We start from the raw sequence: 17,575 nt of genomic DNA, 5'->3' as shown, positions 1-17,575 counted from the left end.
CTTGAAGGTTACTCGAGCAACCTTTGCCAATGTGAAACCAGGAGTATCTGTACAGGCACAAACATTGCAGAGTGGCGGCACCAAGAGCTTCTGGCATGTCCTCCTTAATATAAAATCATCAGGTAACTATGAAGGCCATAAAATTACTATTACTGCAATATATGGATTCACACATGTGGAAGCCACTCAGGTCATTTCCTCCATGACATTTTAAAATGCTACCTATAAACCTAGGCACCAGATGAGAAAAAATGATCAAACTACATTACATTAATGGTGTGCATGAACAGTGAAATTATGTTCCGACATGAACATATTTAACCATCTCCTTGTGTGCATAGATGCACTAACTCTGTGGTCCTGGACTGATTTGATTTACATGTATTGTTTTAGATACAACAAGAGCATGAACATACGTGTTAGATCACATTACATTTATGCATCAGTAATCCCGGCTGGGTAACAAGTGACAGCTCCATGACAAACTGATTGAGATGAATTACACCATCATGTCTAATGTGGATTATCTGTCAGCTGCTCGCTATCTGATGGACCATGAAAAGAGTGAACGGGTTTCTAAAGGATTTTTTTTCAGCCTGGAAGTCATGGAATCATGAGGGCATTGTCGTAAGAGTGAGAATGAACATCTGGAGAAAGAGGATGAGGAGGAAAGGAGAGGATGAAGACTAGTTGATGTGGAAGGGGGCTTGATTTCCTGCTGCTGACAGGTGAGAAGCTGCGCTATCTGATAAAGAGAAATTGAGCCAATTTCATTACACCACCCCTGGATGCGCATGAAAGGCGTTCAAACTTTACCAACCAAGCTCTGAGGCACATTTTAAAATGTACCCTTTCACTTTTAATTACAGCCAGACCCAATAAGAATGAGTAGCCCGGCAATGGCCAAAGACACAGGTGCTGCAAACAAGTGCAAACGTTTTTGGCATGGTCTTTGAACAAAACATCAAAAAATTAATAAGATGTCAAGCTGCTCAGTCTTGGCTGTATGATGAGGAAGCAGGGTTTTATGCTGGATGGTCACAGGACAAGACAGCTGGGGGAAAAAGATATCTAACAGAGAAATAAAAGGCTGATTATAGTGATGATTTATACCGTACCCAAGGATCGCAGCATAAAAAGAAATATTACATCCATGCATTATGGCCGTAGCAATGAATGTTGATACAGAGAATACATTCATTTTCTTTTAGATGAAGCCTAAGGTTTTCATTCAGATTAAATAAGGTTATTTTCTGATGCTGAGGCATTGTTTTGCTGAAAAAGAAAAATGTACGTGCAAGGCCTCATCATTCAGCTTAACTGTGGTTTGTATCATCTGCAGCAGACATCCCATACTTCAAGATCTCTGCAGCATCTTGAGACCAGAATAAGTAATGTACTCTTTGCTAATAAAGTATAATAACCTTGTCAGTTATTCAGATACATCTAACTAGTCGTTCCCTGTGTAAGAGCCTCAATGTATCTGCTTGAGTCGGCTTTGATACTCAGAATTTGCTTTAAATATAAAATTAAATATAGGACGAAATTACATGTTTCTGTGCAATTGCTTTGCTGTACTCTAAAATCAGAGACTAGAGGAAATGAGACGAATCTCGGTTTTCTTCCATAAGTGAATTTGCCCGCCTACAGCATTAATTTCATTTGCATAAGAAGCAAGCATGTATAAAACCAATAAATAGTATACTTTTCAGGCCTCTACGTGCTTTCATGCATAAACATGGAAGGGCATGAATCTTGTGTTACAAATGATCATGCTCATCAGGCATACCTAAGCTGCGATGCCTGGGATCTCTTCAGCACACCCCATTCCTGTCCTCTAGTGACAATTTATCGTAATCATATAAACTGTGTCAATGGGTACCTAGTATGTCCACAACCCAGCTGTCTCCAAGCAGTATTTCTTGTGGGCTTAGAGTGACTCCAGGCTCCCAGAGAAGGTGCTGATTTGGGTTGTGTGGGTGGGGGTGATTTTATTACCTTCATTGTTATTCTCAGTGCAGAGCCATGTAGAATTTTTTTCCCCAAATGGCGACTTTCATAGTCCCATTCGCCCTCTGGCCGGATTGCCTTTTCTCCTCTGGAGTGCTTATTTCATGTAACAACAGTGCCACAAGCAGCTTTGTCATCTGCCATATTTAACTGCGAATGGGGAGAACATCAAATATTTTTTCTCACTGTAGGAAGTGGGGGTAGGCCTACATGAGGTATCAGTGAGATGAATGGGGACTGCGATGAGTGGAAACGTCAAAGCCTGTTAGAAAGGTGAGAGTATGTAGCAATAATTTAAGGTATATATTTTTTTACGAGCAACTACTTTTGGTATCATCTTTAAATTAATTTTGATGTAAGGACAGATAAACCCACCCGTCGGTGACGCACTATGTTAGGTTTAGGGTAACCAGGTGTCCTGCTTTGTGTTGCACTGCACAGCATTTTGACCCTTTGGCCGGCATCGCACGTAATTGAGATAATGGCCCATATTTTCATTGGTCATTTGGTTTTTAAATGTCAGAAATAGGAACACGGATGCGTTCTTATACCGGCCCAGCACATGAACCGGTTATGCCGTTGCGTTTGCATCTGGTCATCAAACAATGTGTAGTTCTATGGTTCGGGTCGGAACACCCCATCAAAATGTGTGAAAAGCACTCACAGCTTGACATCACCAACAATATCGCCAAAAGACGCTGGTTAGCTTTTTAGCAAGCTTTTAGCAGTGTCTACTGGGCTGTTGGTGGTGATGTTTTTTCATGCTTTCAATTGCTTACTTACCAGGACATTTCTCACAGACTTTTACTTTGAAACGGTAACGGAAGTTGATATCGTCTTTGAGGCTAGTGCAAAGGCGGATCCCCTGTCTCATCTCTTTGAAACTTTTCTTTTCAGCATTTTGAACGTTTGTTCATTCGCTTGTGGCAAATTACAACAATTCCTTGGGTACAAGAGTTTTTAGCGTTAGAGTTTCTCTGCTCCTGGTTAACAAGGGCAAAATAAAAAGTGACTTTTTGGTACAGTAAGCAAATCTTTAGACTAATAGCTACAAGTTAGCTCGCGGGCTAACGTTAAGTGGACAGCTGCATTTTTCCAAAAGCAAAGGAAACCGAGACATTACGAGAATGGGGGATAAGGAGCTGATGTGGGCCTTGAAAAATGGAGACTTGGATGAAGTCAAAAATCTGTTGGTGAAGGTAAGACTGGCGTTAAAACTTTGCTAACGATGAGAACGTTAACTGGCCAAAGAAAGGACTTTAGCCGGCTAGCCAGCCTCGCCACAGATTGACTCGAACATTCGGTACAAGCTTGACGCCTGCTAGCTTTCCTTTCAGCTAGCTATGTTAGCTAAAAATGAACTCATACGTCTGCACACGCTGGTTATCTTTTATGATTCGGTCCTTATCTGAACTAATGTTGTGAGTTGTTGATGGTGTTAATTGTTCTCTCTGGGGCGATACAAATGTACCTGGCAAGCTTGTTTGGTAGCTGTCTTGCTGTATGATGTTCACTTCTCTGAGGCATCAAACAGCTTGTTGCACCTTGAAACACACCATCATAGTTCCGAGGAGTTTGACAGGAATAGCTGCTGTCGTTAGCAACCCCAAGCATTGCTTACTAGGTTAACCCCAAAAGTTATGGATGTGTCTGAGTGAAAATGTGTCCATCATCATTGAGAGGAAGATACTGCAGAATGTAACCTTAATGTCTGCATTAAGAATAGTCTTTGAAGCGACCGCTAACAAAATGTTTAACAGGAACTGTCGCTAAATTAGCATCCTAGCATAGCATACCAGCATAGCATACCAGTCTCCGACTGCTGGAAATGCAGAAGTTGTCGTCAGGCACTTATGCTAACAGGTTTAATATTACCCCGTAAAATCCAAATTTGGTAACGACATATTTTTCGGCCTGACGTTGCTTTTTTGTGCTACGTTAAGTTCTTCAGGCCCATTGGCCTTGACTCGGATGTCATGCATCTAATGTTAGGGAAGACTGCTAGCTAGCAAGCTAACGTTAACCAATGTCGTTAGGTGGGCGTGGGTTCAGGAGCGATGTGCAAAGAACGGTAACGTTGCTACTGTTGGATCCATAAGTACCAATAGCTTGCTAGAATGGTTGGTAAAGTAAGTTCTGGTATATATTCAATATATTTAAAGTACGAACGGCCTGAGCTTCTCAACACAGCCACGCGCTGGTCACAGGTAGCCGATTAGCAGTCTGCAGTCCACACCCACGACATCTTTGGCATGTAATGTTACTCCTCTGTCGATAGCTTTGGCGGACAAGTAGTAGCTAAACGCGGGACATTTGTGCTTGAAGGTGCCATCAGACATCAGCGTCTGTGATGACATTCGTCTTGAACTTTTATAATAATCAGCCTAGTACTAAGTTACATTACTTAAAGGCCAGTTGCTAAGCAGAGTGTGGCCAGGTGCTGGCCTACTGCAGGAAGGCCTATATTTTGGTTATGAGGGCCCAGCCCTCCTAATATGCCATGGCAGAAAAGACAACTGCAGAATGGTGGTTTGATGAATGAGACATTGTCTTTGTCAGCCAGCATCTTACATCCTCTTATTTCCTGAGCTGAATGTTTCTTAATGCAGAAGGGAGGCAGTAATCTGGTTATGGGAAGTGTTTTGAACGTTATGTAAGTGAATTACAAAATTATGCAATCATTCCACAAGTCTTTTTCTTAATAAGTTCACCATAGTAAAACATTAGGTTCACTACATTATGGGTGCAGGCTCCATAAGTTAAGCTACATCATGGTTGAAATGTGACCCCTTAAGTGTGGGGCCCTTAAGATAATCGTTTGATCAGAAGAGGGAAGGTGCAAGATCTTGTAGCTCACCTTGACATTCCAAAGGATATATGGTAATTGGGTAAGCGGTAGTGGCATTGGTCTCTGAGTGATGTGTCTTTATGCCATGGTTATGAGGTTACAGCTATGGATGATGATGGTTTAAAGATAATTTGTTAACCTCAGATAATTGTATGATATGAAAATACTGATTACTGTTGTAATATTTCATGCAATTGATTCCTTTTTTTGGATGTGTGCGTGCTAGTAGTACATGCATATATAAATGCATTTTATTTTCTCGTACATAGCCTATGTCCACATGTGTTTCTACATATGCAAGGATAAATGACATTTCAGGACGTCTACAGTCAAGGACGATGTCGAGGCCTGTGGAGGCTGACCCTGACCCTCCATTCAGGAATTAAACATTACCCTTGAGTCAAAGCATGCGCCTACAGGCATGGGCTTGAATTCACTCGCCCCAAGACTGACCCACACTTAACACGCAATAGAGCAGTTATTTGGAGGACAGTCATTTGTCGTCACTGACACCACAGAGATATTGTTAATGCTGTTCATGGCTGTGGGGGCATTCATTTATGGATGCGGATGAACACTCTGTTGTCATGTGGACAGGGTATAATCTGGATCTGTTCCCCACTCAGGAAAGCTAGACATGGCCTTGCACCAGGCATCCACCCCCCCCCCCCCCCCCCCCCCCTTACGCCTGCACTCCAGGGGACCGTGGGATTTTAGCATATCTCTTGATGACCAGCACAGGGGGTTGAGGCTCTGGTATTGATCTGCCTCATCTGTCACCCCATGTATCTAGTGTCACAAGATTACACCACAGCTCCATGTAATAAGATCCAGATAGCACACATCCCTTGTCATCATCAGTACTCACTCTCTCTCTCACACACACACACACACACACACACACACACACACACACACACACACACACACACAGCAGTGGACACGGTTCCATGTGCCATTTGAGAGATGAGAATTCTTAACAATATGTTGGTTTGTTGTAAGATCCATATCTAGAAACATTTGGGAAAGTAGGTAAATATATATATTTTACTCCCAGTCACCAAAAAAAGTTTGTCCAATATGTCCTATTTATCTATCTATGAGATATATATACACACACGCGCAAGCACGCACGCACGCACACTAGTGAAGCATCACGAACAAAAAGCGAAGTGGTGTGACCACAACGCTTTATTTATTTATTTATTTATTTATTTATTTATTTATTTATTTATTTATTTGCAGCCATGGGCTTTTGGTGATCTGTTAACACACTTAAGCTGCCTGCCTCGGGGATGTATGTTCAGAATTTGATAACTGTTGGGTAGGGCTGGGCGGTATGACGGTATATACCGTGCAACGGTAGAAATGTGTCTACCAGGAGAGATTTGGCCATACCGTTTCAACCGCGGTATACTCTTATTTTGAAATCCAATCGATTTATTTTTAGATAATGACCTCCGAACTATACTTCATCCCTCTTATTATACAGTAACTCGCCAAAACAATAGACATTCCTCCAAAAATACCTCTTTAACGATTGTGTAGCCGTTTTGTGATTTCTGCTGAGAAATAAAATAGAACTCTAAAGTTTCAGGTGTTGCGTAGCAACCCATTACTTCCTGTTACGTTAAATGACCGACTACTTGCGGAATGATATGAAAGATGGTCAGCGGTCATTACATTTTCGCACCAGTGAAAATAAAGAAATTACAGACCTGCGAACGTTGGGGTGGCCCATTCAAATCAACGGAACTTTTTTGAACATTCTGAAGAGCCGTATAATACGATACCCAGTACAATTTTTAAGCACATAACCTGCAAGGACTGTCATGCCTACTTGTTGAGTAATCCTCGACTGTTAGGCAAGATTCAATATACTGAAAAATATGGACTGAAAAGTGTCTAGTGTAGGCATTTATTTTTCAGTATTTCAAAGTGAATGAGCTGTGAGAGCACAAGAACAGTGAGCGTCTAGCAGCGATTATCATATACATGTATGTATGTCAACGGCGATTACGGCCAAACCAACGAGATTCTTAGTAATATTTTTTTTGGTACTCCACGTAGATCATAAACCCTTGAATATAAAAACGACTCAGTGAAATCGGTTGAGAAATATAAACGCTATCTATAGTGCTTTTTATCCAGAAAAACTGCAGCTCCATGATTTACTTGCGTCTGTTTACAGACCAGTCATCACCTCGTCATCACGTTAGCACGTCGCAGCAACGGGCTGAGGCGGTCAATGGAGCGTCTATGTATATATGTCTATGTGTAATGGCCAACTTCTTAATTTTTTTTATTTTAATATGTGGCCATATAAAGAAAATATCTCATCATTATTGCGTTAACATATGGACACACATTGGAAAGAAAGTTTTAACACTTGAGTTATCTTCTGAAAGTACATTAATAGAACCACTGAAACATAAGCACTGGACTAAATGCCACAGAAAGATTTTTCCTTTTTCTTTTTTTTTTTTACATACCGTAATTTCCGGACTATTGAGCGCACCTGAATATAAGCCTCACGCACTAAATTTTTTAAAAATAATTATTTTTAACATAAATAAGCCGCACATGTCTATAAGCCGCAGGTGCCTACCGCAACATTGAAACAAATTAACTTTACACAGGCTAAAATGAATATCAAAACTAATACAATAGTTAGTTTTGCCAGTTAGATAAGTGCGCTGTTGCTTTAAGAGCGCACAGTCGCAAGAGTCAATCAGAAGCTAGAACGTTAGATTGAAGACAGACGCTAGTTTGGAACCAGTGAGCTAAAGAACTTGAAGACTGGATTTGTATTGTTGTAGACTTTTATTTTATTTTCTAAAGTGTTTTGAGTTGTGTTCTGTCTACGCTGGTAGACTGTGGTTATTTTGACATTAGTTAAGTTATTGAGAGATACTGAGAAATCGCGTGGAGCTAAGCATCCATGCGGCTGCATCCATGCTAGCATCCTAGCTCCACAAAGCCACCGTAAACACAAAGCCACTGTATACAGTCACAGGTATCATAATCCATAAATTAGCCGCATCGTTGTTTAAGCCGCGAGGTTCAAAGCGTGGGAAAAAAGTAGCGGCTTATAGTCCGGAAAATACGGTACACTTTGCTTTTATTTGACTATTTAAAGATTCAATGGATACTGGCCACTATTGCTTAGGCCAATAGCCTATTGAGGCAGTATTGTTTCTGCACTTTAGTGTTCTTAAGGGTCAATAAATAAATGTCTGTGGACACATTTCGCCACCGCTGAAGTGTCCACTTTTTCAAAAACCCAAATCTGGTCACCCTACGTATAATAAACCGTGATATATACCGTAACCGTGATATAAAATTACATATACCGTGATAGAAGATTTTAGTCATATCGCCCACCCCTACTGTTGGGTAGATTTGGCCTACAGAATTCTAATAAGTTTTGGAGGGTTGAATCAGTTTGTTTGTTTGTTTATTTATTTATTATTTATTTTCTCTTTTTTTGTCACTTCTCTTGCCCAGTGGCTCCTATGTGAAATGTTATTGCAGTCATTTCAAGCTTTCAAACATGCAGGCGAGTACTTGGGGCCGCCTTTGTCAGGGCCAAGTGCAGTCAGAAGAGAAAGTGTGAGTCTGGCTTTTCTCTCGTGGCTGCACTGTTGAGATGTGATCAGTACGAGGCCCCAATAAAACCACAGCAGGGAAGTTGGAGGACGGGTGTCTCTGGCACAGAGTGATTATTGTTTGCAAATGTGTGTGTGTCTGTCTGTCGGGTGAATGTGTTGATTTATACGGTGACTTTTGGACTTTACGGTGTTTTTTGAATGTGTTCAGTGACCCTCTTAAACTAAAACAACCATGTGTGTGTTCATGTGTTTCCGTAGGACGAGGATGTAAACCGGACTCTGGAGGGCGGGAGAAAGCCTCTGCACTACGCCACCGACTGTGGCCACGCAGATGTGGTCGAGTTTCTCCTCTCCAGGGGAGCCGACGTCAACGTAAGAGCCCTCTGTTCTATCACCCCAACCCTGTTGCCATTTCCCACCCTGCCCATTTGCATCTGCTTTGCCTGCTAGCCAGGTGTGTGGCAACAAGCTAACAAAAGGCTTCCTATTTGTGCCTGCCTGCCTGCAGTCTGTCCCACATTCACTCAGGCAGGGCCTCTGTGATTTTTACAAGCTTTTGGAAGTGACCGAGAGCTTAAGGCGTGTTTCTCTCCCCAGCAAAGTGTTCTCTCTCTCTTCACAAGTCAAGTCTCACACTTCAGGTGGCCCTTGTGGCTGAGGATTTTTGTTCTTACTATGCAGGAGCACACCTGATGAGTTAATCAGTTGTGAAGACTCAAATCACATGATTAATGAGCATGGTCAGGTTGGCTGCTGCCGGGCTTTGACGGAAAACATTCTGTCACACCAGTCCTCTGTGGATATGCCAGGATACCCCTGATCTACTCTAATCAATGAAGGCTATAAAGCTATGTCACCATGAAGAGGTGTCCAGTTACTCTCAGCCCCCACAGTGGAACCAGTATTCCCACAGAGACTATCGACACACAAAATCATTTCCATACCAGCGGGGGAAGTGGCTTTTACAATTGCTATTTACCACTAATCTCGCAGATAGCATTTGAGATTCTCCTCCCACTTTTGCTGCAGGGAGATCACTGATAAGCACCTTGCGCCCTGTTCGCCCCCTGTGTTGCAGCTACCTTGCCGAAAAAACCCACGCATGCAAACAGGTTGAGCAGTTCTGCGGGCTTGTCCCCTGCCTGGACACGATCTGGCTGCTTTTTGGGGGATAGGGGGGTGGCCGTTGGATGGATTGGGGAAACTTGCTCTGTTACTTTCCCACCCTTGCCTGAGGATTTGTGCCTGTGTGAGTGAGACCATCGGTTTCTGTGCTCATCTCACGTTCCCTCCTTCCTCTTCTGTCTCATTTCTGTCGCTTGGTCTGTTTCTGTTTGGTCTCTCTGCTCTTTGTCTAATACTCCGTTACGACTTTTGGTCCTTTACTAACCCTTGTTCGACGTCCCCTTTCTCTTCCCCATCTAAATGTCCCCCTGCATCACCAACTCCCTGTTCATCAGTATGTGGTCATATGTGGAATAAGTCTTCTGGTCTGGGAGAGCTTTGAGGACCCGCCCCCCCCCCCCCCCCCCCCCCAGACACACACACACACACACACACACACACATCAACCTCCTTTTCTAAATAAAGTGTTTTGTGAGTGCTTGCTTCTTGCAATCCCATCCCACACACGCAAACAGATAAGGAGTGCCGCTCTCTGAAATGGCCTGATAAATCCACACCTCTCCCTGGGTAATTCATCGCTGAGATAAGCAGAGGAGGGAAAGGGGTGGGGGGGTGGCTTGCCTCCACTCTTCTTGAGAGGAAGGATAGAAATGGCCGCACCCTTGTGTAGAAGGTCAGAATAACCCATAGAGTCCTCCTTTTCATTAAAGTGAAGTTAATGTGTATTGTTATTGTCCTGGTTCTTTATTTGCTTGTTTGGTTAAAGCTATTTTTCTTTCTCCCTTTAGGCTGCAGACAAGCATGGCATCACTCCTTTGCTCTCTGCCACTTATGAGGGTCATCTCTCTTGTGTCAAAATCCTTCTGGAAAAGGTATGGAATTGAAGCTGCATCATAGACACACTTACATTCCCTCAACAAGCTAAAACACTCACTCAAATAAGAGAGACCCACTAATACCACACACAAGCACACAGAAAGGTTCTGGTCACAGAGAGGGGAAAGCATGTAGAGTGCTTATATACAAGGGTTATATTCAGGGTTAGCTGTCTTTGCAGATGAGGGATGAAAGAGGCTTCATACAAAAAAGTCCTGTTTGCTTCTCAAATCCCCCCCCCCCCTCTCCACTTTCTCTCTCTCTCTCTGTCACATGCATTCTCTCTGCCTCATTTTTACATACACCTTTTCTGTCTGTGTTAGCAAGCGGGAGGCTTCTGGAATGTTCCCAGAGTGGAGTGTAGAGCTCCTTTGTTTGTTATTTTTGTATGCTCCCAGCTACTGCCAGCTTTCCCTCTACAGGTCTCTCCCCCTCCCTCTGCTTTCTGGCTTCTGGCACACACTCTCCTGACTTGATGTTAGCTGGTCATCTCTCTCCTGCATGCCTGAGGCTGTGTGTGATGTGTCCCCCCCCCCCCCCCCCCCCCTCCACACTGATGGTTTCACTGCCAGAGATGTAATGCTGAGCCCAAGAGTTTGTGGGCTGCATTATCTGAGGTGTCTCGATATAAAGTTTCACCTGCTACTTTTTACATTGTGTCCTGATGAAACGAACTGTGCCATACCTGGATCTGCAGTGGTCTACAGGCACACACACACACACAGGCACACACACACACACACACACACACACACACACACACACACACACACGCGCAGTAACTTGGATATTTGGAGCTATGAGGAGAAATAAAATGCGATCCACCCTGCAAAGAAATGTTTTGTGGCCAGAGCCTTTTCGGACACCTTATGTGTGAATTCTTGTCAGTTGCAGTCTTTTATATTACTCCATATAACTCCCATGTTTGGCTGGGTGTTTTTTGTCTTTGAAATTGCTCCATATAAATGACAGATTCTTCAGTCATCATACTGACAGCCTGTGTAGTCTGTGGTCACTTGATAAGATATTTTGTCTTGGGGAATATATGGTGAAAGAAAGAAGACCTGATGTAAAAGAATTGTTAAAGAAGAAATGCCCCAGGCTTTCACGCAGAAGCTGAAATCACATGACCAAGAAAGAGGTCTCCTTGGGCCTGCTAACATGTTAAATACCTCTTTTTGGCTTCTCTAATCTGGCACTGCACTGGATCAACAAAGCATTGAAATCTCAAGCTGCGATCATAAACAGGCAGGCAGGCAGGTGTGTTTGGTGATGTTTGTAATGGCAAAGGTAGTGTTGCTTACTGAGGAACAGTCTCTACACGTGATAAGACAGGGGCTTCTTCTGAATTCCAGATCTAGACTAACATTGCCCACAGACCTGTAATGCATTGGGCGAGTGTCTTGATGTCCATGGTTTTGATCTTGAAATATCGTGGGTGAGCAGCTTCATTAAAATGGCGTCCAGGTGTCTCTTGCCTATGTTTAAAGAATGTCATAGGTTTTTAGTGCAGAAAACCTTGTAAGACCAAATGAAGACCTAGTACACTTTAAGAGATTGTCTCCATGAGGAACCACATCCAATTGTACGATGTTGATCCCCAGTGCCTGATCTGTGGATTGTTATCTTGCTCCCCCCGTTACGTGCAGGCAAGTGAGCCTCATAGCTGGCCTACGCCCACGGTTGAAATTGGAAGCGCTCTGGCGGATAAAGTCGGATATTAGAAAATGTGGTGTCGGTCATTAATTCACCCGAGGTGAAAACGGAGGAGAGAGGCTGAGTGAAGGGATTAAGGAGGAGACGAGGGGCCATGGCGAAAGAGTCGTATGTTCACTAGGTGGAGAGTTGCGGTAGCTTAAGACGAGAAAGGTCAGAATCACCCATCGGCCCAGTGAGCTTTTGCTGGCTTTGACCCGGACCTCCACCTCCACAGTCATTAGTCTACAGCACATGCGTTTGACATTTTCCAGGCGCTGTGCTTTAATTCATCACTGGTGGAAAGGTAATATTTGCCATGGCACATTTTCTGCAGAACAGCGGTATCTAAAAACTGTTTCAGCAATGAAGGTAATATTTGGCTAATACATTTGGGATGAAATGAGTTTTCCAAACTTTCGGATGGATGAAGGTCTCAGGTGCACATCAGGACCCCTGCACTGACTCTGCTCCTTTGGCAAGCAGCCCTTCTGGTTGGTGTTAAATAATGGATGCCTTGTTTAACCCTTCAGTGTGATCTCTGTCGTTGTGGCAGGACGTGAAGATGTGCTCAAAGATGTGCTCACAGTTTGACGCTTTGAGAACTAGGCCAGCGGTGAACAGGCCATGGCTGAGCTTTTAATGTAGGAGCACATTGGTGCCGTGGCTATACACTCCATATAGCATTTCTTTACCATTTTTTGTGTGTAGGTATACAAGGGCACGTCACAGAAGGTTGACCAAATGAGTTGGTCTCCCTTGATGCATTTCTGCTCTCATTAGTCCTAAACATACATTGTTCTGTAGGAGCGTGTGTTGAGAATATTCAGTCTCCTGTAAGATTACTGAATTTCCGCTACGGCTTGGCTAACACTACAGTTATTTTCAAGGCGTGCAAAAAGGGCTCGGACCATATCAGTTTGTGGGTGTGTAATGACGTTTATCAGTTAGAGTAAATGGTCGGCCCAGCCTAACAGGAAGCCAGTTTTTAGGACCGTGTAGCAGACAGCTATTTCCTCTTTTCTATATATAGACTCTTGCACATCATATTCAACACAGAAGTGTTGTGCAGAAGGTGGGCAAAATGCTGTAACTGCTGTTGTTGCAAGACTTCTCTTTCGTAAATATACCATGTTACTCTACAATAGATCTCATGAACCTTTGTTGTATCTGGACAGATTTGCAGTCTTAGTATAAAGATCCTGGAGGGTTTATTTTACCTTCAACAAAAACCTCACTTCTTTGGATCTTAGCTAAAGACCTTGGATCCGTCTGGGAAAGAATCCCTGACTACAGCAATGTTTGGCCCCAGTGACAACATAGCCGATGCAAGCTGTTGGTCTTTCACTGGTGTTTGTACCGTCACAGGTTATTTCTCTTTTTCACCCTTTACGTTCCCCTACTTCTTTTTTTTTTTACCTTCCTCTTCCTTACTTCCTTTCTTTGTTTTTTTTGAGGATCGATCCCCAGTCCCTCTCTGCTTTCCCGTAAGCAATGCCATGTAAAATATGTCTGCCGACAGCCACCAGCTCTCAGGTGAAGCCTGTGGGTCAATAGACTCCCGTAAGCTTCACTCACTCACAGGAATGTTCTCTGGGGAGGTAGGAGGGGGTGCTCGCTGGCCCCGGCTGACAGATTATACATGGAGAGTCTCTCCTTTCCACTCAATAACAGCCTAATGAAGACTTAATGGACACCTCTGGCAGCAACAACCTGCCTGGCATTCAGGGCTCTCCTGTGTTGCCTGCAACTCGCCTATGTAGTGAGAAGTGGGCGTGGAAGCAGAGTTCATGTGCCACACCACAGAGACGAGTGGATTTGGATGAGTTCATTAGTGCCCTCAGAGTCGCCGCTTGACAGCTTGTTGAGAATGTCCCTCTTGACCTGCCTTACCTTTGGGCATGCAGTGGCCATGACAGCCCTGTTCCGGCAAGAGCACAAGCCCCCTTTACACCCCGACGCTCGTACACCTCTACCACCCGTGGTTTATAACGAGACAGATGAGCTGGTAGTTCACACATGTTCAGTCTCAGCAAGGGTTTGCGTGTGTGGGCGCTAAAAGGGCTCTATCTCTGATGTCATGAGGCATGAGTTGGAAGCTGCTCTTGCTTATACCTTGAGAAGGGAAATTGAGAGTGCTTGGGGAAGAAGGATAGCACCTAACCAAGGTGAAATCGGCTCTAACAGCCTTTTGTGTGCCAGCCCTTGATCCAAGTAGAACAAGAGAAAGGAGTATGTTGTTGCGAAATAAGTCATGGCTGTGATCTGCTTGTAGGCACCAGCCAGAAGCAAATCAGAGGGAAGGTAACCTGCAGAAGCTCTGAACAGTGTTGCCCAAACCAGATCATGTCTTGCCGATGGCTGACAGAGTTGCTGAGAGGACTGCATAGCTGCCTTAGTTGTTTGCCAAAGCTGCCCGCTGGACTGGCTAAAAATCTTTTGTTAATCCCTCCCTGAAGTGCATCAGTGGATGACCAAATGCAGGATCTCGGTACAAACTGCAATAATCCCCAGCTTGGCCCCAAAACCTAGTTTCCTAACATCGGGCGCTGTTTACAAGGCTAAAGCCCGGCCCTTTCATCCGCCCCCATTTCAGTAGCGTGGCCTGATCACATTCTCACCCCGATCTCCAATTATAGGTGGGTGTTGTATGAGGGGAGCTGGTACCCTTGTGTGGATATCCTTGTTCCCAGCTCTTCGCTCCACTGCCTGCCTGGTACCAAGTTCTAGCCCTGGCGTCAAAAATAGGTCAGGGCCTCTGCCTTCTCTTTCTCTTCACTCGCTGTCTGTAGTGGTTTCTTTGTTTCTTTCTTTCAGTTTCTTTTCTTTGTGTTTTTCTTTCTTTCTTGAATCCATCCTTTAATCCATCCATCTCTGTGACAGTCGTTCAAAAAAAATTGAGGATGTTTACTGATTTTAATTTACTGACTTTTATGGTAATCCTGAACCAAGAGGCTAATGTTGGCATAGTGCACAGATATTTCCCCCTTGCCTTTTGGCTGTTATATTAGATGCCCTTGATCATGCCTCTTTCTTTTTTCCCTTTGTGACTCATTATGGGCAGTCATCACATTTACATATATTTGTATAGTCTGGTCCACGGTCCACCGGCCCATAGGTATTCTGACACACAAAATGCAGGCACAGTAACATACTACTAATAATAATAATGATATAACAAATAATAACAAGCTCACATACCTGCCACTGGTAGCCAGTCAAGTGGGTGCAGATAGAAATAAGATTAGAAATAACTAATAATTAAATAACTGTGGCCGTAGATACACCAGCAAAAATCAACTGGGATGGACAGATGCTAATGAAGTTGACAAGGTGTGGGGTGGTGCCATGCTGCAAGCTTGACACTAAGCAATAGGAAGAAATGCAGCAACTGATGAGTCTGCTACTGCAGGTCACAGCCAGAGGACTGTTGGAGAGAGGGAGAGAGTGTGTGCGTTTGTTAAAGGAACACTGTTAGTGTGAGAATGTAATCGTATGTGTCGGACACTGTTGTCTTCTCTTTGCGCAGGGAGCTGACAAGGAGCGGAAAGGGCCAGATGGTCTCAGTGCCTTTGAAGCGGCCGAGAGCGAAGCAATCAAGGCTCTCCTCAAGTGAGGCGAGTCTGGACGGAAAGATGGACAGAGAACCGGATGGACTGACGTGGCGGTTCCCCGGGACAGACGAGACGGACTGACGCCTCTTCCCCATCCATCCCTGCAAAAAAAAACAATCCTCGTCATAGCACCGCTCATCTGTGTGATAGTTGTGTTTGGTTTTCATGACTCATATTTTTTTTTTGATAGGATAATTATTATTTTTGGCGGAAGGGCGGGGTGAATTTTCCTTTTCCCAACTCTTAAAATTAGTTATCCAGTGGACGGACAAAAAGTTTTTAAAATCATGCCTCGCTTTAGGACCAATAACTGAGCAAACCTCCCAATTTCTCCGGAGTCCGCCTTAAGTCCTAAACCCTAGATCGCACCACTGAAATAACAGACTTTTATTGTTAGTGTAAAACAATTAAGTGAAAGTAGCACTTAATGACGCCATTCATACCTATGAGAAACACCTTCCTAAATCTGGGCGTGAAAAACTGTACATATATATTTTCTACGCAAAAAGTACTGTAGGGCCACACAGTAACTGATATGATTGTAGGCGTAAAAATAGTCATTAAAAAGAATGGGTTGAAATCTAAAAAAAAGAAAGGAAAAAAAAGACGGTTGTAAAATAGGACTGCTTTCAAGCACTGATGCAGCTGCCCCTCTCCATCTGGCTATGCTGGATTGCCCTTACCTGATATTAGCCTCTCTAAACTAGGATATTCTTACCTTATGAGTTGTGGGGAGGTTGGCTGGGATCAATGCTGTTGACTACATACCAACAACATACCCCATACACTCCTATTTAAACACATATCACACTAAGACCAAGACACACAGGTAACATTCAAATAATTTTCAACTATTGACCAATTTACAACCACTTGCCGTCGAAAACGTTGGTTTGTAATTAACACTTGCAATTGAACAAAAAGGTGCAAAAAAAAATAAAAAATATCTGTGAAAATCTATGTTCATCTCACCTACACCTTTCACAGTAGCTCTTTTGGACAGAGTAGCAGTTATAAGTTGCAAGTGTTATTTTGTTTTTGTTTTCTTTTGCTTTTCCTTAATACCTTGTTACTGCAATCATGATGTATAGTAGTTGAGATTGATGGGCACATTACTTAATGGGTTTTTGCCATGGGTTTGATTCCTCACACTCAGAGTTTGATTAAGTCTCCTGCTGGCTTTACTGCATGCCAGTACTGCTTCTGCTACGAAGCTCTTACAAAAGAAAAAAATATCAACAAAAACGAAAAAAGGACAACAGTGGCTGCTTTCATGCTTTCAGTTGCTTTCGGATAGTGATTATGTATTGGAACACTTTATAACTGGCATCATTGTGAGAAGATGTGGAATAAAGAATTGAAATAAACGACAAAAGGAATACAAAAATACTGAGTCGTCTGACTTCATTTTCCAGGGATACCACACTGCTGTGCAATGAACGTTTCAGACATCGTTTCACACTACATACTCTGTAGAAGTCCGCTCACGACCCAAGTCATATGCATAATTGCATTCACGACTCAATCCTCTCTTCACCCACACTGACTCACCCATCCCACTCTTAGACCAGGGGCCAGAAGATATCCCCCACGCTTAATTATAATGACTACCGTTATTGGCTGAATCTGTCAGACAGGAGACAAATTCAGTCAACTCTGTGTCTTCGGCAGCCCCTTGTGTTCTGAGCTGTGCGTGCCACTGCGCACTAAATAAAAAACAAGCAAGCTCACAACCATCGATTCCTGATTATGCTGTCTGGATTTGCAATGCATTGAAAGTATCGTTATAGCGTCTA

At 43.4% G+C, this 17,575-nt stretch overlaps 1 protein-coding gene across 1 annotated transcript; it reads left to right on the top strand.

The window, feature by feature from the left end:
- The first annotated feature begins 2,770 nt into the window (after positions 1–2,770).
- mtpn (myotrophin) lies at positions 2,771–17,166 on the top strand. The gene is made up of 4 exons (XM_012823555.3): positions 2,771–3,209; positions 8,728–8,841; positions 10,383–10,466; positions 15,695–17,166. Exons 1-4 carry the CDS (start codon positions 3,138–3,140, stop codon positions 15,779–15,781), a joined length of 357 nt encoding a protein of 118 aa, XP_012679009.1. The 5' UTR covers positions 2,771–3,137; the 3' UTR covers positions 15,782–17,166.
- Positions 17,167–17,575: the final 409 nt, after the last annotated feature.

Source organism: Clupea harengus, chromosome 16, assembly GCF_900700415.2.
Source record: "Clupea harengus chromosome 16, Ch_v2.0.2, whole genome shotgun sequence".
In the NCBI taxonomy this organism is placed as follows: domain Eukaryota; kingdom Metazoa; phylum Chordata; class Actinopteri; order Clupeiformes; family Clupeidae; genus Clupea; species Clupea harengus.
The sequence above is the reverse complement of the archived record's forward strand: the minus strand, read 5'-3'. Positions and strand labels throughout refer to the sequence as shown.

Bases quoted from the DNA above. Each gene is read 5' to 3' on its own strand.
- mtpn (XM_012823555.3), top strand. From the start codon at position 3,138: ATGGGGGATAAGGAGCTGATGTGGGCCTTGAAAAATGGAGACTTGGAT. The intron at 3,210-8,727 runs GTAAGACTGGCG...GTGTTTCCGTAG, and splicing joins TCAAAAATCTGTTGGTGAAG to GACGAGGATGTAAACCGGAC. The intron at 10,467-15,694 runs GTATGGAATTGA...CTCTTTGCGCAG, and splicing joins TCAAAATCCTTCTGGAAAAG to GGAGCTGACAAGGAGCGGAA.